Source organism: Mytilus trossulus, chromosome 8 (assembly GCF_036588685.1).
Source record: "Mytilus trossulus isolate FHL-02 chromosome 8, PNRI_Mtr1.1.1.hap1, whole genome shotgun sequence".
NCBI classification, from domain to species: domain Eukaryota; kingdom Metazoa; phylum Mollusca; class Bivalvia; order Mytilida; family Mytilidae; genus Mytilus; species Mytilus trossulus.
Genome location: NC_086380.1, coordinates 66,433,704 through 66,461,227, shown reverse-complemented (window position 1 = coordinate 66,461,227; position 27,524 = coordinate 66,433,704). Strand labels below are relative to the sequence as shown.

The 27,524-nt window shown below is 32.4% G+C and overlaps 1 protein-coding gene across 4 annotated transcripts in view; it reads right to left on the bottom strand.

Moving 5' to 3' along the window:
- LOC134681284 (serine/threonine-protein phosphatase PGAM5, mitochondrial-like) overlaps window positions 1–9,287 on the bottom strand; it is a 39,264-nt gene extending 29,977 nt beyond the window's left edge. For all 4 annotated transcript variants that reach the window (XM_063540834.1, XM_063540835.1, XM_063540836.1 and 1 more), the window contains exon 1: window positions 9,063–9,287. In XM_063540834.1, the coding sequence (XP_063396904.1) occupies window positions 9,063–9,235 (173 nt within the window). In that variant the 5' untranslated portion in view covers window positions 9,236–9,287. The remainder of the gene's footprint in view (window positions 1–9,062) is intronic.
- Window positions 9,288–27,524: the final 18,237 nt, after the last annotated feature.

Below are 27,524 nucleotides of genomic sequence, written 5' to 3'. Positions count from 1 at the left end.
CAATTCAGGGGCAGCAACCCAACAACGGGTTGACCGATTCATCTGAAAATTTCAGGGCAGATAGATCTTGACCTGATAAACATTTTTACCCCATGTCAGTTTTCCTCTAAATGCTTTGGTTTTTGAGTTATAAGCCAAAAACTGCAGTTTACCCCTATGTTCTATTTTTTGCCGTGGCGGCCATCTTGGTTGGATGACTGGGTCACGCCACACATTTTTTAAACTATATACCCCAATGATGATTGTGGCCAAGTTTGGTTCAATTTGGCCCAGTAGTTTCAGAGGAGAAGATTTTTGTAAAAGATAACTAAGATTTACGAAAAATGGTTAAAAATTGACTATAAAGGGCAATAACTCCTAAACGGGTCAACTGACCATTTCGGTCATGTTGACTTATTTGTAAATCCTACTTTACTAAACATTATTGCTGTTTACAGTTTATCTCTATCTATAATAATATTCAAGATAACAACCAAAAACTGCAAAATTTCCACAAAATTACCAATTCAGGGGCAGCAACCCAACAACGGGTTGACCGATTCATCTGAAAATTTCAGGGCAGATAGAATTGACCTGATAAACATTTTTACCCCATGTCAGATTTCCTCTAAATGCTTTGGTTTTTGAGTTATAAGCCAAAAACTGCAGTTTACCCCTATGTTCTATTTTTAGCCGTGGTGGCCATCTTGGTTGGTTGACCGGGTCACGCCACACATTTTTTAAACTAGATACCCCAATGATGATTGTGGCCAAGTTTGGTTCAATTTGGCCCAGTAGTTTCAGAGGAGAAGATTTTTGTAAAAGATAACTAAGATTTACGAAAAATGGTTAAAAATTGACTATAAAGGGCAATAACTCCTAAACGGGTCAACTGACCATTTCGGTCATGTTGACTTATTTGTAAATCCTACTTTACTAAACATTATTGCTGTTTACAGTTTATCTCTATCTATAATAATATTCAAGATAACAACCAAAAACTGCATAATTTCCACAAAATTACCAATTCAGGGGCAGCAACCCAACAACGGGTTGACCGATTCATCTGAAAATTTCAGGGCAGATAGATCTTGACCTGATAAACATTTTTACCCCATGTCAGATTTCCTCTAAATGCTTTGGTTTTTGAGTTATTAGCCAAAAACTGCAGTTTACCCCTATGTTCTATTTTTAGCCGTGGCGGCCATCTTGGTTGGTTGACCGGGTCACGCCACACATTTTTTAAACTAGATACCCCAATGATGATTGTGGCCAAGTTTGGTTCAATTTGGCCCAGTAGTTTCAGAGGAGAAGATTTTTGTAAAAGTTAACGACGACGGACGACGACGGACGACGACGGACGACGGACGACGACGACGGACGCCGGACGCCAAGTGATGAGAAAAGCTCACTTGGCCCTTCGGGCCAGGTGAGCTAAAAATTAAAGATAAAGATTTTACATCAAAATAGAAAAGGGTAATTATGTGTATATAGAGGTCAGTTAACCTTATATTTGTGAAAATTGGTTAGTCTTGTACAATACTGTTGTATCCACTGATATACAATGAGCTGTAAAAACAATATTGATATCTCTGTGCACCTATACATATAAAGACTTATTTAATACCAATTTGCTTCATGGTTTTAGCTTCTTGCTGTTTTCATTAGAAATATTTATCCCTTTTTTAAACCAAGCTATAGCATGATTTTATGCTATGCTGAGTACTGCAACAATCCCATGTTTAAATGTGTAGAAAGACCTTCCATCTACAAAACCAAATGTTGTTGATACAACTTAAAACATTCAAGTAAATGTTAATCTTTGTTGACAGCCTTTCATTTCTTGATTAAGTGCCAGTCTTTGTAAGAATCAGGCAATTTAGGTAAAAAATTAAAACATGATAAGAAAAAATCCACCGAGCTAATCATGCTCTTTTTAAAATACTTACTATCATCCTGAGTTAAAAAGTATTAGTCTTTCGTTTGTGTGTGTCTGGTAATATCAAATAAGATAGTTAGAAAATTGGTTAGAATGATAGCAAATTAGAGAGTTATCTCCCCTTATTCGTTAGTTAGTGCATTTCAACCAACTTGTATCTTCTATTACCAGAACAGATAATGAAAATGAATGTTATTTTTGTACATACAGCCTGATTCTAAGACGGACTGGCACTTAATTTATGATTTGTTTTTTGGTCTATTAGTGGTTGACATTTGACTTACACATGTACTGTCAATAAAAGTACATTTCCTTACTTTTTTGTACTTTGAAACAAGTTAATATAAAACTTCCTATTTAAGGAGTCTTGAGGGTACATAATTTCTGCATTTTTTTTTAACTCTTTCTTCTCATTTCAAATTTTAGCTATTATACTGTATGTTTAAGTTCTTAATTTAAGATATCATCATATGGTACAAAAAAACATTTTTTTTTTTAACCCAGATGATTCCAAATTATCTCCCTTTGGTTCAAAAATGCCATTTTATTCATTAGATTTGTGAGACCTCTTTTAACTCATCACTGATTTTATCTTCTATCATTTTTTTTCAAATATATCTTTACCTAAACTATTTGTAAAATTTAAGTGATTTCTGTAATTCATATCTTCTTTCTTTAGATATTTATACCTCCATTTCTCCTTTTAGTTCAACAGAAACAAGTGCATTAACAAAAATGCATTCTTCTTTTAAAGGCAAATTGTGAGTTTAAATTAACAGTGACCCAGTCCTTTAATTTTCATTGTCTATTTTGTATATATCCTGGCACCCCATTAAGGTGGCTTGTGGATACAAAAATTTCTGCAAAAAATTAAACTTTTTTTTTTCATTACAAATTGTATTTATTAAACTGTTAGTTGTTACTTTATGATATGGTACAAAATTCAACACAAAAAAATGATTTGGTTTGGCCCCAGATGACTTTTAAAATGTTTATACCATTGAAAAAGCTCCAAATTATCTCCCATTGGTGCAAAAATGTCATTTTTTGGCATTAAATTTGAAATATCTTTTTTTAACTCATCGGTGACCTATATTTTTTTATTATTGTTTTCAAATTAGCAGTACATAAACTAAATAATTGAAAAATATAAGGGATTTCTGTAATAAGTTATTTTTTATTTCGATATTACCTCTATTTCTCCTATGCTCAACAGAAAAAAGGGGCATTACTAAAAATGAATGCTTCTTCCTGAGGCAGATTATGAGCTTTATTGAACGGTTACCCCATTTTTTTATTTCTCTTTTTTTTTTTAAGTATATGATAAAGTTCATTTATAAAAAAAATATAGTGAAATCCTATATTAGAAAAAAGAATTGATTTATACCCAGGAGCCCCCTTAACCCTTTCCTTCATAATGACGCCTTTTGACGCCACCTTCCTTACTCCATAATGACGCCTTTTGACGCCTGTGTAGTACCTCAGTTTAAACACTTTGACTACAAAGTGTCTGCAGTTGACTTAATAAAAGTTTGTATCCAATATGAAAATGAATATCATAGGAATATCTGACTTAAATTTATTTGATGAAATAGTTGTTTTTCGCAATGCCTTAATACTTTAAAGCATAAGTTCAGTATTTTATCAAAAAAATCCTATGCGAATCAAGTATGCAAAAAAAAATTTCAATGGAGGAAAGGGTTAAGCTACTTTAAAAGACACATCATAACCATTCATTTGTTAGTAAAAGGTTCAGTAATACAATTGGACTCAGAAGTCAGCCAATAAAGCTCATATATATTCGTTATAAAATTCAATATCGAGCTTAAAATCAGGAATCAGTTGTTTTAAAGGGAAACTTCACCAAAAAAATAAAAAATTGATATTATGTTCATTCTTTATAAAAATGCTCAAATTCATAGATTTAAAGCTTTATTTTGCTAGATAAGAGATCACCATTGATTTTAAATTTAGAGTTTCAATTCTCTGCGTTTGACCATTTTGTCTTCTTTCCTGATAAATAACAACGATATGTCTATAAATCACAAAGGAACAAAACTACAGTAACTGATGTAGTTGTAATTGCCTGATGATATCTTGTCAATCGTACGGTTGTTTTATCCGACTAACTAACTTGAAACAGAAAATATTTTTATTTTTTCACATCACCATAGTCTGTTATTTTTAAACTGTTAATATTTGTTTCAAACATTAATACTTAATATATGCCAGTTCAAATTACATTCACTATGGTCAAAGATAAAAATTTAATACTAAAATAACCTTCAGAACTCTACACTGACTGTACATGACTGGATTTGTACCAAATTTAGACAAAAGCTTTCTTATAATCAAAAGTTACAATCTATAGATAGAAATTTAAAAAATGTAATATCCTGGTTTGCTGTATATAACGTCTATAATGGATACCTTCCAGTTAACATTACATAGTCTACAGTTAAAGTTTTTGAGGCATTTAATAGATTTATAAATCATTTCATTAACTGTAAATTCCATTATGTGCATACTCCTATCACACTGAAAACAATAAATGACAGCAAAAGTATTCCAGAAGCTGTATTCCACTACCAAACTGTAGGAATACTGTAGTTGCTTTAACTGGCCAGTATTAGTTGACCATTGTCAAATTAGTTCATCTTTTTTTCTCATTGACAATTTATTTTAATAATGTAGTCCTGTCATAATACAAAAGTTTTCAAACAATGTCTTGAATTCATTATGTTTATAACATAATCACAGCATAAAAAGACTTCAGATAAAACTTTTCATAATAAATATACTCCATATAGAAGGCATTGCTTAATCTTAATGCGTCCCAATGGCCACATTTAATGCCCTGCTTTCATATAACCTTCAATAGGGACATAACTCAAGAATAATAAGTGATGATGCACAAATTTGTAATTGATCAGAGTTTTATGAAAATAAGTATTGTGTAAAGGTTTCGTAATGTTTGGGTGGTGCAAACTTAAGTTACAGAACAGAAACAAAATCCAGCTTTTTTCTACATTCATAAAGGGGCATAGCTCACCATGGTTAAAGAAGTTGTTTAAATTTTACAGTTGTTCTCGAAGTACAGCTTAATTGCCAAAAAAGGATATAAAATAAAGGCCACCTTGAGTTATAAAAGATATTTAAATTTAATGCCAACCAGATGCTCCGCAGGGTGTAGCTAAATATAACCGCAGAGGTTGAACCATAAGCAATTTGGCAAGTATGGACACAACATTCAAATTTAATACTGTCTTAATTTTGTATTGTGATCTAGCCTTTCCTATGTAGAATTGAACCTTGTAGTATAATTTCAAAGAGATCCATATACTTACACACAAGTTATTGTCTGGAAACTTGAAAATGCTAGATTTTGGACCTTAATATTAAAAAATTCTAGCTATTCAAACTCCTTAACATAGTTATAATACTCCTACAAGTAGTTTGTATGTATTTAACATACTGGAAAAGATATTTTGAAAATTTTACTTAGCCATGGTATTTTGACACCCCTGCGGTATATTGAACCCCCTACCATAGACCTTCAATTTCAAAAATTCTTGCAATTCTTACTCCTTAACATAGTACATTGTAGTAATACTCCAATAAGTAGTTTGTATGTATTTAAAATTCTGGAAAAGATGTAAGAAAAAAAAAAAAAATCCATGGTATTTTGACCCCCCTGCAGTATATTGAACCCCCTACCCTAGACCTTAATATTCAAAAAATCTAGCTATTCTAATTCCTTAACTTAGTAATAATACTTCAATAAGTAGTTTGTATGCATTTAACATCCTGGAAAAAATGTTTTGAAAAAAAATAATTTCCATGGTATATTGACCCCCCTGCGGTATATTGAACCCCCTACTATAGACCTTAAATTTTAAAAAATTCTAGCTATTCAAACTCTTTAACATAGTTATAATGTTCATGCAAGTAGTTTGTATGTATTTAACATACTGGAAAATATATTTTGAAAATTTTACTTAGCCATGGTATTTTGACCCCCCTGCGATATATTGAACCCCTCACCATAGACCTTGAATCTCAAAAATTCAAGCTATTCTAACTCCTTAACATAGTAATAACACTCCAAATTGTAATTTGTATGTATTCAACATGCTGGAAAAGATATTTTGAAAATTTTAATTAGCCATGGTAATTTGACCCCCCTGCGGTATATTGAACCCCCTTCTATAGACCTTGAATTTCAAAAATCCAAGCTATTCTAACTCCTTCACATAGTTATAATACTCCAATAAGTAGTTTATATGTATTTGGCATACTGGAAAAGATATTTTGCAAAATTTTATATAGCCATGGTATTTTGACCCCCCTGCGGTATATTGAACCCCCTTCTATAGACCTTGAATTTCAAAAATCCAAGCTATTCTAACTCCTTCTTTTTCTGACGTCAGACACTCAAATCAATCCATGTGTTCGTAGATAGTAGATGTTGTTGTGTCCTGTTAAATTGTTATACGATGATGACTGATGTTCCCATATTTTGACTATTTTATTGATTGTGACTGTTTATTTAACGCATCATGTAAATGTAACGGAATTTGATGAGACTGTTATTAAAGTGAGAGGGTTAGCGCTATAGAACCAGGTTTAATCCACCATTTTCTACATTTGAAAATGCCTGTACCAAGTCAGGAATATGACAGTTCTTGTCCATTCGTTTTTGATGCGTTTTGTTTTTTGATTTTGCCATGTGATTATGGACTTTCCAAATTGATTTTCCTCTGAGTTGAGTATTTTTGTGATTTTACTTTTCACATAGTTATAATACTCCAATAAGTAGTTTATATGTATTTGGCATACTGGAAAAGATATTTTGCAAAATTTTATATAGCCATGGTATTTTGACCCCCCTGCGGTATATTGAACCCCCTACTCATAACCTCTAATAAAAAAAAATAATAGCCAATAAATTGTAAATTAAATTATCTGCAATACTATTTCTTAAAAACAGGGGGGTTCAATATACCGCAGGGGGGTTCAAAATACCATATGTGAAAAATGACCCCGGGGTCAAAATACCATGCGGTATAATGACCCCGGGGTCATTTTACCGCATGGTATTTTGACCCCGGGTTCAATTTTTAGGGGGTTCAAAATACCATATGACACCGGTCACAAAACACAATTTTTAAACTAGATAGCCTAATATTGATTCTGGCTATGTTTTGTAAAATTTGGCCAAGTAGTTTCAGAGGATAAGATTTTTGTACAAGTTAACCAAGATTTACGAAAAATGGTTAAAAATTGACTATAAAGGGCAATAACTCCTAAAGGGGTGAACTGACTTATTTGTAGATCTTACTTTGCTGAACATTATTGCTGTTTACAGTTTATCTCCATCTATAATTATATTCAAGATACATTTGTAATAACCTAAAACAGTAAAAGGTCCTTATAATTACCAATTTAGAGGCAGCAACCCGACAATGGGTTGTCTGATTCATCTGAAAATTTCAGGGCAGATAGATCTTGACCTGATCAACAATTTCACCCCATGTCAATTTGCACTAAATGCTTTGGTTTTTGAGTTATAAGCCAAAAACTGCATTTTACCCCTATGTTCTATTTTTAGCCATGGCGGCCATGTTTTTTGATGAAATGGGAATTAAAACACAAACTTTATTCTAGATACCCTAGGAATCAATCAGATGAAGTTTGATTTGAATTGGTTCAGTAGTTTCAGAGGAGAAGATTTTTGTAAAAGTTAACTACGACGGACGCAGGACGACGACGGACGACGGACGCCAAGTGATGGGAAAAGCTCACTTGGCCCTTCGAGCACGGTGAGCTAATAATGGATTTCTATAACAGTTGCAACAATTGCCTGGGCTTCATTTCACTTTTTTGTGATGCTCTAACATCAAGACATGTCTAACAAATGTGATTCACCTAATATCAGAATGTTCTACCACCTGATAGAGACAACAACTGACACCAAACATTTCCAAATGATGAGAATGTAAGCCAAAAAACCATGAAAACAATCTGCAATTCCAAGCAAGTGTGAACTTTTAAAATCCAGGTCCCATTCATATTTGCACCCTCCATGTTCGAACCCAGTCTGTTTGCACCCTACACCTTCATACCCAATTTTTATTGGTTTTGTGATCAATAACTTTGTAATCAAGATTTGGCAAGTGTATTCCTTTAAGCAGTTATAAGTATATTTGTTGTCATTGTTTAAAAATATAATGTTCATAAAGTGTGACAACGTTTTTTTTTGTGTTGAATAAATCTAAATCATGTTTTGAAAAGTGCATTGTTAAAATTAAATATCATTCATGTCATTGTTTCTAAATAAAGTGGGTTTCTTATCAACATGTTTTTTTTTGTTATGTTTGTGTTGAATAAATCTTTATCATGTTTTGGAAAGTGTATTGCTAAAACTTTATATCATTGTTTCAAAATAAAGTGAGATACTGACAATGGTTTTTATTGTGTTGAATATATTCTTATCAAGTTTTGGTTAGTGTATTGCTGTAATTGTTTGTTTCATTGTATCAAATCAAAGGGGCCAAGCTGTCAAGTTAAAGACAATAGACCACTTTCGAGTTCATCCCCCACCGGAAAAAACTCGTTAATTAGGCGCACCTTGTGACGTCATTTACCAGATAGAGGGGGTCGCCTCTATCCCTGCACTATCAATGTTCAACAAGCGTCTAAGTGATCGTCATTGTGCAGGATAAACTAGAAATAATTTTTGTTTCGTAGGTACTTAAGCACAATACCCTAATGACAGCAGTGCTGATTGTCAATTATGAGAATTTAGTTTGCCGAATAAATCGTGCAATATAGTCATGATAGTATTATAATTTTCCACCCACTCGCTCAACATTGGAATGGAAGTGATGATGCCCCTAAACGCACCAATGATGTTCACTAAAACCAGAGTTTTTGACGGAAATGCATTGAACTCGAAAGTTGTCTATTATCTTTTATGTTTTTCATTTAAAATCTTCAATGTTTTACTCATACCTTTGACAAATGCTTGAAGGAAGGCACAACAGCAAAAATGAAAAATATCTTTTATAGAGATCATAATTACTAGGACTAATATTAAGTTACATGACTTATACAAATGTTGACAATTTATTTTTGTATTTACCTGTCCCAATTATAATCCCATTTCACTGAGGGTTCAAAATTTGTTGTCCATGAAGCTAAGACATTTCCATCTATCTTACATTTTTCGTACAACACAACTCCACTAGCTATTACAAAACCGCTTAATCCAACTGCATTGTTTTTACAAAACAAAAGGCACCGCTTCCAAACCATGCTGGCGAAGGAATGATAACTTGGGGACTGTTTAGATAGGGGAGGGAAACCAACAAATCTCTGTTGTTTTTTTTCTTTTTCAGTTAATGTTAAGCTGTTACCGTTTTTAAAGATCTTCCTTAGTGATTAGGAACACCATATGTTTTTAGACCATACCCCCTTTTGAGCGTAGATTCAAACAAATTTTATAAGTCGGTACTGGATAACGGTCAAGCAGATGATAAAAAAATATTATGAATCCCTGAGTATTTTTTTTCAATACCATATCAGATTTTACCCATATCATATGTCATAAAAATATCATTTAATTTATTACTGTAAATTATGAAATATCCCTACACCATCGATACATATAATGAGACGAGACATTCATTCCCAACCCATGAGATAATGACAGATGATAGATTCTAAAAGGTGGAAAAGAGGGGGGGTCCAACCATATATGTCCCATTTAAATGCATTGATCGAGCATCGTTCCCCGAAACCACATTCCCTCAAAGATGCAACTAGGTAGACCGTGGCACGATTCAGGAATCGAAGTCTGGAAATGAGTTGGAGTTAGGTTGGAGAGATTTAGAGTGTGGCGGAACAGACGGCGAGGCCGGAAGTATAATTTATGCTTCTGAACTATAAAAAAAAATTGAAACTGTAGGGGGTGGCAAGGAGGAATCATTCCATGTTCACTCCCTCAATAACACAGTGTACAAGCGGACAGTGACACAAAACGGAAGTTGCTGATCTGTCCGACGGCGATCGGCTCGTTGTTTTTCAAAAAAATATAGAATATCAACACAAAGTGTCCCATAATGGATTGTTCAGCAGCTCAAGGTAAGTGAATAACTACAATGATGTATTTTTGACCATTTAAAGCTTATTTTATGCTTTTAGCATCAACCGTCTTTTTAAAATAACTCCTGATCATGAAGAGGGGTCAAAATTTTGCGATTTTTCGAGTCATAAATCTTAACAAAACTCCGAAAATTCAAACATTTTCAAGATTTTTAATCGATACATAGTTGAATAATCATATTCCGCATACACACACAAAAGTTTGGTTCATTTTTTTTTATTATATTGTCACAATTGAATTTTTTCTATTCAAAGTGTACTGTCCGCCTCGTTGCCACCGTATGTTTTCATACTGTCCGATTCGTTGGTCATATTCATGATCGATATCTTAAGCAAAAGTAAGATTGAAACATGCAATTTATCCACATTCATGACCGATTTCCTAGGAAATATCAACATTTATAAAATGTTACTGATTATTACATATAAAAAGCATTGTTAATGCATGCACATGAAAATTTAATATACGTTTCTCTAGTTTGTTTTAGGAAAATGGGGCACGTAGGTGATTTTTATGGTATATTTATTCATACATTCATGTGGAACATTGTTATTTTTATCACTTAAAAACATAAATAGGGGTAATAACTTTTCATGAAAAATACAACCATGCAACAAAAGTTATTTCTAGGCCTTATATAGCTGACTATGCGGTATGGGCTTTGCTCATTGTTGAAGGCCGTACGGTGACCTATAGTTGTTCATTTCTGTGTCATTTAATTTGTTCTCTTGTTTAGAGTTGTCTCATTGGCAATTACACCAAATCTTCTTTTTTTTATTTATAAACGTTTGACACAGAAAATCAAAACAATAGTTTTTTACACCCAGTTTGCGTCTTATTTCACCAATAATCAAACAAATCTCATGGCTTGGAATTCAAGTCAAAAAGAATCAATTGAAAAGTTACGGTGTACTTGAATGGTCCATGAGTTTGTTTTCCTATTGCCTTAGTAGAGGTAAGAATACTTATATACACACATTTAACATGAAGTATGCGGTGAAGCCTTTCTTGTTAAATTTTTTATCATAACTTGCATTTATTCTGTATGAGTTATTATTCGATTCTTATATGTCACGGCCGACACTCGGCTAACCGAGAGATAGGTCGGTTAATCTATATTGAGTATGCGGCTAAATCGGCAGTGGGTCTGTTAATCGGGTTGGCTAAAGTCTGTTAAGAGTAAAACTCACAATTTAATGTTAAACTCTGTTAAATATACAGATTTTTTGGCACATTATGAGAATCACACCAAAAAAAGAAAAGTGTCTGACAAAATGATATCTGTCATAGAACATTTTCCACCATTAAAACAAATGCATAGCCTGCGCAATTTTAAGTAAAACGAAAAGGCGTCGTGCAAGTATGTGGTTTTTATGCATGTACGCATACCAATATTTTAGATAAAAGGCCAAAAACCATTTTTAGATCTGATTTAAAGGACACAAAGTAGTACTTTGGTTCTTAAAGATCAATTGTCATTGATAAATATTTCATAATTGTTATATAAGTTGAGTTATACCACATTTTAATGAATATTAGGGGAATGCAGTCTGTTAATGGGTTGGATAATTTAAATCGTGTCAGTTAAGAGTTATTTAGCCACGACAATAGTCTTACTACCTTGAGTTTATATTTTCACATTGAAAACAATGATATGGTACTTATGACGAAAAAAATACAATACGGTGAAACAGTATCCTTATAGAAAGAGCACTTTTATTTTAATTTTTTTTCTCTGCATTTCATTAAAAAGGTGTGTCACTTCAAATTAGCATTATATGGACTGATTGGCCGCTCGAATTCGCATGAATTTATTATTTACGCCAAGTTATCAATCAGCCTTATTTGTTTGTCTGTTCAAAGTCTGTAACATCTATGAATCTGTCATGTGTTGCAATTCAGCTGGTTAAATTCCATGCGTTTTCTTTGGAATACTAAGGCTTTTCTACCTTATGAATAGATTACCTTATGCCGGCGTCACACATTGACGGATAGATCAGCGTGCACTAAAAGTACAGAGAAAAATGACAAAGTCGGTATATGTTAGTTGCACGCCATAGGAACGCTTAGCAATCGTTCAAAGCGCGTTGTATAAGTTTGAAGTACGTCGAAATACAAAGGTAAAATTGAGAAAGGAAATGGGGAATGTGTCAAAGCGACAACAACCCGACAAAAGAACAGGCAACAGACAAAGGCCACTAATGGGTCTTCAATGTAGAAAGAAACTCCAGCACCCGTAGGCGTCCTTCAGCTGGCCCCTTAAAAATATGCATACTAGTACAGTGATAATGGACGTCATAATAAACTCCGAATTATACACAAGAAACTAAAATTAAAAATCATATAAGACTAAAAAGGCCAGAGGCTCCTGACTTGGGACAGGCGCAAAATTGCGGAAGGGATAAACATATTTATGAGATATCAACCCTCCCCGATACCTCTAGCCACTGAATGAAAGTAAATACGCTTGATGAACGCTACAACCCGAGGAAATTTTTATGCAGCATAAAAAACATAAAACATACGCCAACATACGCTTCTAGTACGCCAAATTCACGCTTAAAGCATATTGGCAGCGTAAATGATTTTTAACACGCCAGAGCTATACGCTGATGTGTGACGCCGGTATTAGTTGTATTTCCTCAATGCTTTTCAACTTTGTTTTTGGCCTTTTAAACATTTTTTTTACCGTCACTGATGAGTTTTTCGTAGCCGAAACGCGTGTCTGGCGTAAATATAAGGTGCAAATATCAAATTTCAATCCTGTTATATATGATGAGTTTATTTCCGGTATGTATTTTCCTTTGTACCGAGTCATCATTCTCATTTTCTGCCGCCTAAGGAAATGTCTGTACCAAGTTCTAAACCGTGGTTCTAAACAAGAAATAGACATTAGTAAGTTTTTTTTTTATATTAGTGTTGGGTGCTGATTTAATAAGTAACAACAAGACAATTTTATAATCCTGTAAATCACAATAAATGCATATTATTAATTTTATATTTCGAGTAATGATGTATTCCAATGATATCGCAAGTCATTTAGCCGACTCGCAGTCCGCAAACGTGCTTGTTTTTCTATCGAGTGACCTTCAAGGTGTAGAGAAAGGTTGATGTTGAAAGATTTGTCTATATTTGTTTGCATTATAAACATATTTCAGTTCATTTGATAAAAAAAAATCAAGACATTAAGAAGTTTATCTCTGATTTATGTACTTGTTAATTATGTAAATGACATATTGGTGCCATTCATATCAATGAAACAGAATCCACATGATATATGCGACCCATTCTTTGATGAAATTAATATTACTCTGATTTTACACGTTTTAAAATCATTTTTATCAATTTTCAGATTCCATTGTCTAAACTTATGTTTCATTGTTCATGTGTTGTTTCCATTTATTCTAGCCACTAATATTGGGTCTATCTCTTGATTCAGGTAACACCCCATATAACAATTAAAATTATACTTGTAATGTCATTCATAACTCTTAACAGACCAATTAACAGACCGAGTTTTATACATCCGACCCATTAACAGACCATATTTTTTATTAAAAATTGTTTTATGTCACCAAAATACAGTTTTTCGTGTAGATTTTTCACATATTGATGTTAATATGGTAAACAAACATAATCCCAGTCTTTTTTCGATGTTCAAAAGATTGCATGCAAGTAAACTCAACCAACTTGTAATTTTTGTGTACATTTTGTGTGTGTAAAATGTGTATATATTTACTGATGAGTAACTCGCCTTTTCATTTTATAGATCGTTTCTTGAAGCTAAAAAAAAAATAATTACACCACTGGATTCAGTACTCCAAATCATTTTGTCAGACATGAATAGTTTTTATGATATAAATATAATTAAAAGGTTACACAATGAAACATGCAGACCTTAAATTGATTTTCACGATAACACCTGATTAACAGACTTTAGCCAACCCGATTAACAGACCCACCGCCGATATAGCCGCATACTCAATATAGATTAACCGACCTATCTCTCGGTTAGCCGAGTGTCGGCCGTGTATGTACAAATCATCGATTAAATAAATTAATATGAATACATTCACGTTACTTAATACATGTATTTGTAATCGCTTAGGCAGTTGCGGATCCAGGCGGTCGGGGGTCCCAACCCTAGTTACTTTTTTTTTAATCTTTCATCTGGGTATGAATTCTCTCTTAACAATTTCTGGATCCGCTCCTGAATTATATTTTTGTAAGTTTAAAAAACACGAATATCAGTGAAATTAACAAATATGGAAAATATGGGGCAAAAAATACCCGTCCCCATGTACCTACGATTACATCTATGTTATAGTATACATTATGATCGAAATGTTAAAGTCTGATCACGGATGCAAAGTAAGAGCGTATTTTCCTTTTGAAATGTCTGAAGAAAAGGACACGATAATTTTAAATTATTACATGGCATTTTCCATATCGACCCTGGTATCAGCCCTAGACTTCCATATCAAGCCAGAGGGCTTTAGCCCGAGGGCTTGATATGGGTCGAAGGCTGAAACCAGGGCCGATATGTAAAATGACATGTCATGATCTATTTATCACATATTTCCAAGTTTACTGGGGCTGATATGGATTTTCAAAAGCTAATATCGATTCTCAAGGGCTGATATCGATTTTCAAAGGCTGATATCGATTTCAAGGGCTGATATCAATTTTCAGGGGCTGATATGGATCTTCGGGGGCTGATATGGATATTGGAAAATAGCCAACTTTAACTTCCTGCTTTATCTGACCATGCAAAAGCATACATATCAGTTCAAAATGTGTGATAAAAATATATATAAATGCTTTGATAATTATGCTGAACGATTGATCAAATATAAATCAATGAAGTTATCAAATATTATTATGTTCTAAACATTACACGCCGTATACCAACATGGCATAAGCTGAACAAAAACGGGCGTGGGCCCCCAGGCCATCCTTATCGGTTTTAATTTCATTTAAAATTTACAGAGATTGCGGGTCAACTTGTTTTGTGTCCGCTCCTCCATTCTTGATGCAAACATTAGTGGGACCCCTTTTATTTTTATAAAATCTGGATCCGCCTCTTATTGGTCATATGCTTTAAGTAAATCTTTAATGACCATATCTAAATCTATATCTTGATTGTAACCTGCGTCATCGAAGTGAAAGAAAGTCTCATTTTTTGTCTTTTTGCAACTGGGCTTCCAATTTCATGCGAGTTATCATTTTCAATTTCAAAAAGAGTGCTTGCTGTTTCCAAAAGATCACATGTTTTTCCTATATTAAGAGTTTCCTTATAATTGTCACTATGTATGTAATAACCATCCTTTTGTAGTTGGTTTGGAATAACACAAAAGTTTTTCGTCTGAAGAATGCATTTATTTTGAATATAAACCTTTATTTTAAGTGTTTGTTCCGGATGGCGAATTATATTGTGGTCTATTATTTCGGAAAATATTTTGCACGAAAACAAGCATGTTGTACAACTATAAGGATTACTAGTACTCATCATGTATATCTGAAAATATAAGCAAAACATTATTTAATTGATGTTCTTAAGTGCGCTGCATCACTCACTATCATCTACTGATGTTTTAAAATAACTTTTAAACAAGAATGTGACCATAGTACACGGATGCCCCACTCGCACTATCGTTTTCTATGTTCATTAGGCCGTAAAATTGGATCAAAACTCTAATTTTGCATTAAATTAGAAAGATCATGTCATAGGGAACATGTGTACTGAATTCACCATGCATTTATTAGAATATTATATCGGTAGAGAATCTAACAACAAGGTCCGCAAACGATGAATACGAGCAGCAGACATGAGTAAAGGTTCTGGAAGAGTGACCAATGTCCCCCTTTAATTGACACGAGATCCAAGCTGAATATATAATCTATAAATATTTTCCATATATAATCATAGACAGTATCTGTGTTGAATAAAGTTTAAATGTGGATAAATTGCATGTTTCAATCTTACTTTTGCTTAAGATATCGATCATGAATATGACCAACGAATCGGACAGTATGAAAACATACGGTGGCAACGAAGCGGACAGTACACTTTGAATAGAAAAGATTCAATTGTGACAATATAATAAAAAAAAAATGAACCAAACTTTTGTGTGTGTATGCGGAATATGATTATTCAACTATGTATCGATTAAAAATCTTGAAAATGTTTGAATTTTCGGAGTTTTGTTAAGATTTATGACTCGAAAAATCGCAAAATTTTGACCCCTCTTCATGATCAGGAGTTATTTTAAAAAGACGGTTGATGCTAAAAGCATAAAATAAGCTTTAAATGGTCAAAAATACATCATTGTAGTTATTCACTTACCTTGAGCTGCTGAACAATCCATTATGGGACACTTTGTGTTGATATTCTATATTTTTTTGAAAAACAACGAGCCGATCGCCGTCGGACAGATCAGCAACTTCCGTTTTGTGTCACTGTCCGCTTGTACACTGTGAATAAAGAATTAATTTGTGTAAAGAAACCGGTGCAGTGGTCATACTATGTTACCTATTGAATGTGGTAGATTTTGTCACAGCATTCATAGATCAGAAAGGCCGTGAAAGGAAAGGAGATGAGTTTCATTACATATATGAGTGTACTTTCTTAAATGCTGAACGGCTGAAATTTTGGCATGCAGATATTTGTAAATTTAAAAATACTTTATTAGTTTCTCCAATTTAATGAACAGCAAAGATAAATTTGTTCTTGTTGGCTTATAGTCAAGTTTTGTAAAATTGTAATTTCAATTTACAAATGATATTTGCCTTCCCATTTATTCATGCATTTGCAAATAAGTTTGTTCATGTATTATTTCTTATTTCTTATATTGTGGTACTATCATGCCTCATGTTATAGGCTTTTACAGTGAAATAAAATGTTTCAAAGATGAATATGGACCAATTATACGCGCGTACGGTTACTCAGCACGAGGTTATTTGGAATGTGAAGATTGTTTAGGACTTCAGTTGTCAACAATAAATGCTAGCACATCATAGAAAAACAAGTTAGTTGGATTTGTTTAAAATTTTATAACCTGAAAAATCTATTCATAAGTCTTAGGATTTGTTACAAAAAACTTTGATTTATTTTCCTGAAAATCCCATTTTTCTATTATAACTGCAATGAATCAATAAATAATAATGCTTTGCACGAAGTTCCCCCTTGGTATATTTACAAAAGGCCCATCTCTGTAATTCCTTATATTTGCTGTTTTGACACTATTGTAGTTAAAAAAAATCGTAATTCACATGGCCAAAGGTTCAATTAAAAATTAAAATACACGTATTTGAAACTCGAGATTTGAAATAATCACATTCGCAATGTCGGCTATTGGAGGATCTTCTAAGAGCTGTTGTACAAAAAGCTCGTTTACAAAGAAATCCATTATTATATTGTATCGTCCATTTTTTTATTGGAAAGTTCGCTCAACCTTAGATTAACATGTCAAATCAATGTTAAAACTTGGAATTGAACAATTCATCGGCGATGTTTCAAATTGCATGTTTTTTTAGGTTTTTTTAAAGTTTGTTTTTTTAGTTTGGTAAGACTGAACCAAATGGGCTCTGGGAACAGTATATCTAACAATATATATGTTCCTGATTGGCTGCAAAAAGTGAATTATTGTTTTGCTATTTGACTTCCATTAATGATGGAACAATCAAAAACATGTTTGAATTTTCGTTTTATCTCGTACCTACCCCCCCCCCCCCCCCCCAAAAAAAAATAGCTGCCTACTCAAAATCTTTTATTGCCTTATTATAACCAATTAGACATGAAGACTAAAAAAACATCTGACACATCAATTTATCTCCACAAAGAAAAGAAAATGTCTACCTACCTACCCATTGTCACTACCATTGGGTAGGGTTTGAGCAAACTAAAATATTTTTAAGTGTGGCATCATAAAAATATTTCAATATAAAATTGTCAACATTCTGAAACATTTTTTCATAAACGTTCGCGGAGTTTCTGTCTGGTTGTGAAAAAAAAAGTAAATTTTTTAAAATCTTAATAGTGTAGCATTCACACCACATCTTCCTATATATATATATATCTATTAGAAGCAATTATTTCAATTATTGATAAAAATCATGATAAAGTAATCATAATGCTTTTTATTTAAAGTCATAAGAAATGAAAATAAACTTAGCAGTACTTTATACAAGTTAATGCTATGTTTAAAAAGCAATCATGGTGTGAATTTCAAGTGGATAAACCACATAGAATCTATATTTAATGAGCTAGGCATGAGCTTTATTTTTTTAAACCAGTTTGCTGTATACGAAAAGGCTTTAGTAAAACAAATTTTGTGTGACCAGTTCATACAAAAATGGTATAGTGATTTACACACCACATCACGTGGACAATTTTATTCACTGTCCAAAAAGAATTTTGAAATAGAAAGATACCTTATTAATTTACCAGAGTCATCTAGAATTTGGATTTCAAAAATCAGAACTGCAAACTTACGATTGCCTATAGAAACTGGTAGATGGTACAATATACCAAAATCAGAAAGAAAATGTAATTTATGCAAAGAGGATATTGGTGATGAGTATCATGTATTATTTATTTGTAAAAATGCAGAGATAGTAGATTTGAGAAACAGATATTTACCACAGTATTATAGAAATAATCCAAACATTGTAAAAATGGAAGGTCTTTTGTCACTCTGCAATATTGAGTTATATAAGAAATTGTCAATGTTTATCAGAAAACTGTCTTCTCTTCTTTAAATTGTGTTTGTATTAATTTGTTAATCACTTGTTCATTTCTGTCATATTTAATGTATATATGTTATCAATAATGACCTCTTGTAACACATTATAAATGTGTCCGAGTGTTTTCCTAATAAATCTTGAAAATCTTGAAGAAACCTCAAATTAAAAAAAAATATGCATATGTTTTTTATAACTAAATGGATAGTTTTCATTATACAGCTTATGTACATATACTTTTTTCTGAGGACAATTCTTTAATTTGTCCACATTTAGAAAAAGTTTACTTATTTTTAATTGCTTGCTTCCAGGAATTTAAGCAATTCGCCGACATATTTTCCGTATGCATAGTGACCCGAGCTTAACCCCGAGTCCTCGTAAAAATCCGGTGATTAATTGCAATACGCATGGATCTGTCATTGAAATAAACAAATATCTGATTTATCATTATACATGTTAAACACGTGCGTAATACCCATCATGGCTTTTTGTGATTTGTTTACTATAAGGTGACAATCGGTAAAAACTCGGCTTCAAAACACGGCATTTAATGAGCAGCCATATTTTTTAAATCATAAACAGAGAGAGAAAAAATTGACGATTATATGATCTGTGAGGAGAGAGAGAGTATGAGAGGATGAGGGTGTGTGAGTGGACGAGAAAGTGTGTGTGAGGAGAGAGAGAGCGTGTGAGAAGAGGAGGAGGGACTGAGAGGATAGACTAAGTGTGTGGGTGTTTTATTGAGAAGGAGAGTGAGAGAGAGTTTATGTTAGTGAGAAAGAGTACCGAGTGAGTGTGTTGGTTGGTTTGAAAAAAAAACGTACCGCCTTTTACCGCCTTACCCTTCCAGAGCACCTGCGATCACCCTTAGTTTTTGGTGGTGTTCGTGTTGTTTACTCTTTAGTTTTCTATGTTGTGTCATGTGTACTATTATTTGTCTGTTTGTCCTTTTCATTTTTAGCCATGGCGTTGTCAGTTTAATTTCGATTTATGAGTTTGACTCTTGACTGACGTCCCTCTTTTAAGGTTCATCATAAGGAATTGAAAAATATGGCCGTGTTTTCACCTCAAAATTTACTATGAGTACAGACAAAACGTCTAGGAAAGTTTTGAGGCATGGCAGGAACTAGATATATAAAAGTAATATGAAGTCTACGTTTCAGAAAATTAAAAACTTATCTCGATTTTGATGTCCAGTTTTTTCCAGTCTGTAGAAGATAGCAAAATAAACAACCACCCGAGTTTCATTTGATACGGTCCACTCAGTTACACAGTTTAAATCACCTATTATCTGCAGATGCCTATTGTCCATCTATTGTCCATTTGAATTAATACTACTCACAACATGTATTATATGAGGGGGAGATTCTCAAACCTCTTTCCCAACTTAGTTTATTTTGACACCTTCTGCAGGAACGAAAAAAACTGGATAGCAAAATCTAGTAAAGTTTAAAATTTTATAAGATATAAAATGCATTTAAAATTTATATATCTAGTTCCTGCCATACCTTAAAACTTTTGCAGGTGCATAGGTTTGTCTGTACTCAGATTAAGATGTGTGGTGTAAATACAGCCATATAAGCCAAAAAGGTTATGATGAACCTTAAGTGGAATGGTTGTTCCCTAAAAAGTAAATTACAGTTGAGTATTGAAGTGCCCCTTCTTTTTTATGGGACACATGCACATTTTTGTTTTAACCTTTTCTCTTTATCTATAATAATTTCTGCAAATGTAAAAAAACAAAACAAACGAAGTCTTTTAAAGGCAATAGGCTTTGCAATTTACTTTTTAAATTTGTCACTATCATGTCTATCTGTAATAGTTTTCAAGACAATAACCAGAAACTATGAAACTTACAAAATAAATGACATTTCAGAGGCAACAACTCCAAAATGGGTAATTTGAATGACTAAAATAATTCTCAGTTCATACCCCGACTTTTCAATTCTACCACTATATATTCTCACATTGTTCTGTTTTAGCATGTTTATTGGATCAATTCATTGGATACAATTTTTCAAGTAGAAACCCTAAGGTACATTTAAAGATGAAGTGAGGTAACATCTGGCATAGTGTCACAGGTGAAGAGTTAAAAGGTCATTCCCCAAATGGTAACTCCCATATTACTAGTGTTGAAAGTTTGATTTGGGGCATCTCTTTATTTTTATCTGTTGTTTCTCAGTATTCTTGAGTGAAACTCTGGATGATTGATGGACGATTTTATAAGGAGCTTGACTGGCTTTATATCCCTTGCTCGGTGGTGGTTTCTTATCCCAGGCATAGATTACCTTAGTCGTATTTGTCACAACCTTTTTGGAATTTTTCATCCTCGATGCTCTTCAATTTCAAGGCCGTAGCGCATGTTTATTTAAAGTGAGGCAAATCGCCGAGCGGAGCGAGGCGAAACAATTTTGAGCCTTTTTTTACGGGGGTTCGAGTGTCTGGAACGGAAGATAGCTTATTTCAGCATTTCTATTAATAATAAAAAAAAAAAAAAAAATATAACAGAAATGCGTAATTTTTATTAGCTAGCCTATAAGTAAATATTAAAATTAATCTCTGTTAGTCAACCAAAACTTTCCGATTCTCCTGTGACCTGTACTATCGAAAAGCTTCAACACACGTTCTTATGTATATACATGTATATATATTTATGTCCAGAAGCAAGTTATAAGCATCTAGAAGACGAGAATATGTTATAACATTCTAATGCCACAAGTGATCACAAGTTATCTGTAAACATTCCGCTGAAAGACATGTCAACCCACCTGGGTTGAGTCAATATCGTAGCAGCTTCGTGGCGGTTACGTAGTTGCTATCAATATCTATGTAACAACTAGTCTATAGCTACACGTTCAATAGTCGAAATCTACGTAGCACTACGTAGCCGCTACGATATTGAACGCAACCGAGGACACATAATTCTACCAGTTTTTAAGTCATTGGTTCGACCTACCGGGGTTAGAACCCACGACCTACCGCACTAGAATCAACGGAACACGCTAGCATACAACCAGACAATGCTCAGAAAAAAACCACGAAAACAATATTTTCAAACAATACCAAAAATATATTTCTTACTTTTATTAAAGATAAATAAAAATCATGAATTGCCATATACATCAAAGACTTCCATAGAAAAGGCGCTTCATGATTTTGTTTAAATTAATTATGTATAATTATTTTTGGTCAATGATTTTATCGATTAGCATTTGTTGTTCAGTGAGTTGATAGACGTGTAAACATTGGTAGCTATAGCGTTATCGATACAAAAATGAACCAAGGAAAGTAATAAGCCAGCATACTTATAGGGGGGTGTTTATACTCAGGAGTTATCTTTTTCAACCGTCTTCAACCAGTTTTGTAACGACTTTAAGATTTGTTTCAATTTTTTTATTTTTATTTGTATTCGGAACACTTATTTTTTTTACCGTCACCGCTATGGTAAAAGCTGCAATCGCTGCTGCAGATTGGACACACTGTATGTAGTGTGCCGGTAGATAATTTGAAACTCGAAACTCGCATATTGATAATGTAAAATACATTTATAGTAAAAAAAATTACAATTTGAAAGTTTGGTCGTCGTTTCAAAAGTGAGGCATTTGCCTCATTTGCCTCCATTACGCTACAGCCCTGAATTTTGTACTTTTGTAGTTTGGCTTTATAAATATTTTGATACAAGTGTCACTGATGAGTCTTATGTTGATGAAACGCGCGTCTGGCGTATTAAGTTATGATCCTGGTACCTTTGATAACTATTAATGACTTGTGTTAAGTCAGAAACAACACACTACAGGAACATATCTGTACCTGTATATATAAAACTTCAAAGCCTCTTTTCACTGACCAGGCCAAAAACAGACAAAAGCTATTTCAATAAAAGAACAGAGTTCTAATGTACCTGTGTTGCACCTATTTTATGTCTTGTTTTTTCTTCTGTAAGTATTATTTGTCTGTTTGCCTTTTTATTTTTAGCTGTGGCATTGTCAGTTTATTTTCAATCTTTGAGTCTGACTGTCCCTCTGGTATCTTTCGTCCCTATTTTATCTGTCCCAGTGCAAAAATTTAGACAAATTCTTTAAACTTTAAATATCTTACAAAAAATGTATGTCTGGAATCCCTTACAATTTATTATCCAATATTTCTTTTTCCAAGATGAATAACTTTTTTTGTAAAAAATTTGGTTTGCTCTCTTCCAAGAACTTATTGATCAAGCCTTGTATATTAACTATAAAGAAATTCTACTAGAAATGCAGGTGTGAGTGTTTACAATGCAAAGTTAAATATAAAAATAATAGAATAGTGCTGATTTTACAAATTCACCAAAGAATTATTATGCTGGTATAAACATAGATATAAATTCAATAAAAAAGTGAGAGTGCTTTTAATGACAATTTCGGTTAAATTGATATTTTAAAGAGGCATAACTCTTTTAAAAATAGTTGATTGACTAGATATTTTTTCTTGTTCAAAATATTGCTTAAATATATAAGCCATTGATATAAATTTCATAAATATCTGGCCAGAACTGTACACTTGGTAAAATTTTCAATGCAATTTTCTCTAGAATTTACTTTTCTAGTAGACATAATTTCTGAAGATATAATTTATGAAAGGAGATCATACCATGTTTTACCTGTCTAAGGTGCATTTCAAGATTACATTTGATTAAAAAAAGGCTAGGAGGTTAAAGATGAAAACATGAGAACATAAGAATACAAGCTATAGCTTTTAAGAATACTGAAAGTAATAAAAGACCAATTTTTCATACTGGGCATAGAACAACACCACAAAATTTTTAATATTTTTATTACAAAAACAACAAAGATTTTATAAAATACAACAAAAATATATAAAGTGACTAGAAAAAAAATATAAAACAAGATGCTCCAATGAGCATGCATTTCACAACCCATATAAATTCATTCACATTATGAAATATTTGTTTTAGGTAAGCTTTTGTAATTTTCTCCTTTACTATATTGTCTTAAAAAAACTTATCATATTGTTAAAAAAAACTATAAATATATACATGATATGTATGAAATCATTGATCGCAACAAATCAAACTGGTTGAAGAAGTGCAATTAAAAGTGAAATAATTTGATTTTGAAGGTAACCAAATTGATTACAGTATGTTTTTTTTTTTTCAGTGAAGAGATTATAAATACATGAATATTGTCATAAAAGATTAACAGAAGCTCAATTGCACATTTGTGAGGGACATTAAGTAGAATCATGAATCCCTTATAACAGATGGATAATAAAAGTCTTTTCAAGAATAATTTCAATACTACTTAGAAAGTATACTCTGAACATTAACTAGTCTGAGATTGCTGACTTCTAACAGCTTTTTTTTTAAGAATTTGCTGAGATTGTGAGCCCATTTCTAGTCCTAAAAAGGCCATCAGAGCAATATTTGAATAGCTTAAGTTGACATCAAAATTTTAAATGATAACTGTAAATTCAGAAATTGTTGCAATATTTTTTATTGTGAAAAATGTGACAGCAGCCAGTAAATTGCAACAATAAAACATTGCATTCATACTTTTAGTATTGCTGTTTTCCTTACAAAATTTTGACATCGCTTTAATTAAATCTGACATCTTACTGGAATTCACTGATTCACAATATAAATGCAAGCACTTATTTTCAAATTTACAATATTTTGGTGTAACACATTCATGCCTCCAAAAATTAGTACAAAATGAATTGTGGAGTTTTTGTATACAAAAACCCCTTTGTTTATGATAATAAAAGTATAAGTAATTGTAATTTTTCTGCAGTTCAAGCAGAATGTTTTCACATTTATGAGACTTTATTCTTTATGATGATTTCATGTAAATATAGTTTGTGTTATTTAAAAATTGTTGAGAAATATTCTGTTGGACTAGTAAAAATGTTAAATAATAAAGAAATTTAACAAAAACATGTATCAAAATACAAACTGTCAATAATAACAGTCATACAGTGTAAAAAAAAACATCTAACAAGTAAAATGAATATAAAAATTGTATCACAAACAATATAAATAATAAACAATAAACAATAAAGCCTTGTATACTGTTCTCCTGTTTAAAGTTTCCAGATTTTTTGATTGACTGACAGAATAATCGTCATGTTATAAAGGATGGGGCTATCTTAGAGTAGTCATAATGAGGAGTCACTATAAATAGGTAAATACCAATACCAATATAAAAAGTTTTGCAGTATTGTTTACAGCTGTGAAATATTAATAACAAAATTTAAATGCAGAATATATTTTTTTTCTGAGTCAATCACAAAAAATGGAAATGTATATGTTGCATAACTAAATTGTAACAAAATGCTGGCTTAGTTTAATACCAGAATTTACCTTATAGTTGACAGAACAATCATGGGTTCATGATAAATACTATACAGAAAATCATAAGATAGCCAGAAGCTCTGCAGGGCGCAGCTTTATACGGCCGCAGAGGTTGAACCCTGAACGGTTGAGGAAAGTATGGACACAACATTCAAGCTGGATTCAGCTCTAAATTTGGATTGTGATTAAATAGTTGACACAGAATGAATGTGGTCTAATGAAATTAAAAAAAATTATTTGCCTTTGAGCAATTCACTATGCTGTTGAATAATAATCCTCTCAAAAAAAAATTTGAAGAAATTTTATTTTTATTTATGAAATCTGAAATGAGAAAAACTTTCCCTTATTCCAAAACTGATCTCAATTCAAATTTCAAATGGAGTTTGCAACAATAACTGCTCATTTAAATACATCATAAAATATTAAAATGTAAAAAAAAGTGCTTGTTATCACTGAATGGTAAAGATTGTTTTAATTTATCAGTGGGTAGTAATGGTGAAAATACATTGATTATTGTATAAAACAATGATTTAATTTGATTCAACTACTATTCTTGACAAAGAAAGATAACTAAGATTTACAAAGAATATTGAAAATATCTTGCTATTGCACAAATATCTATTCTGGACAAAGAAAGATAACTCCAATTGAAAATTGATTGCTATTGCACAATATTGTGAAATTAGATATTTCTTGCTATTGTGCAATACTGTCAATTGAAGATTTCTTGCTATTGAACATACTGTGCAATTGAAAATTTCTTGCTATTGCACAATTCTGTACAATTGAAGATTTCTTGCTATTGCTGAATACTGTGCAATTGAAAATTTCTTGCTATTGCACAATACTTAATATAATAATTTTAAATCCTGATTTGGACCAACTTGAAAACTTTGCCCATAATCAAAAATCTAAGTACATGTTTAGATTCAGCATATCAAAGAAGCCCAAGAATTAAATTTTTGTTAAAATCAAACTTAGTTTAATTTTGGACCCTTTGGACCTTAATGAAGACCAATTTGAAAACGGGACCAAAAATTAAGAATCCACTAACACAGTTAGATTTGGCATATCAAAGAACCCCAATTTTTCAATTTGTGATGAAAGCAAACAAAGTTAAATTTTGGACCCCGATTTGGACCAACTTCAAAACTGGGCCAATAATAAAAAATCTAAGTACATTTTTAGATTCAGCATATCAAAGAACCCCAAAGTTTCAATGTTTGTTAAAATCAAACTAAGTTTAATTTTGGACCCTTTGGACCTTAATGTAGACCAATTTGGAAACAGGACCAAAAATTGAAAATCTACATACACAGTTAGATTCGGCATATCAAAGAACCCCAATTATTCAATTTTTGATGAAATCAAACAAAGTTTAGTTTTGGACCCTTTGGGCCCCTTATTCCCAAACTGTTGGGACCAAAACTCCCAAAATCAATCCCAACCTTCCTTTTGTGTTCACAAACCTTGTGTTTAAATTTCATTGATTTCTATTCGTTTATACTAAAGTTATTGTGCAGAAACCAAGAATAATGCTTATTTGGGCCCTTTTTGGTCCCTTATTCCTAAACAGTAAGAACAAAAACTCCCAAATCAATCCCAACCTTCCTTTTGTGGTCATAAACCTTGTGTCAAAATTTCATAGATTTCTATTTACTTAAACTAAAGTTATAGTGCGAAAAAAAAGAAAATGCTTATTTGGGCCCTTTTTGGCCCCTTATTCCTAAAATATTGGGACCAAAACTCCCAAAATCAATATCAGCCTTCCTTTTGTGGTCATAAACCTTGTATAATAATTTCATAGATTTCTATTCACTTTTACTAAAGTTAGAGTGCGAAAACTAAAAGTATTCGGACGACGACGACGCCAACGTGATAGCAATTTACGACGAAATTTTTTTCAAATTTTGCGGTCGTATACAAAAAGACAGACGTCATAACAATATCTAAGAAAAAGAGATCAGAAACAATACATTAGTCCATAAAACACCACATCAAAAACTTAAGATTGACTACATGCCCTAGTAAAAAAATAAGAATGAACTTAATGCAAAAAGGGTTGTGTAATGCCACCATCAGGGATGGGCATGATTACTGACAAATGTTATCAATATTGATAAACAAAAGATTACTTAGATTTTCGTTTGTAATTGATTACAATAGATTACTTTACCAAAAGTAAATACATTATTTTTTGTTGCCTCACTGTCAATTCATGGGCATAGAATTTATACACAGAATTAAATAAAATACTTACATAAATACAGTAGAAGGCGGAGTAATGCTATAATATAAGTGATTGAGCGTGAACAAAAATATTTTTGCAATTACTTTGGGCCTCAATATAT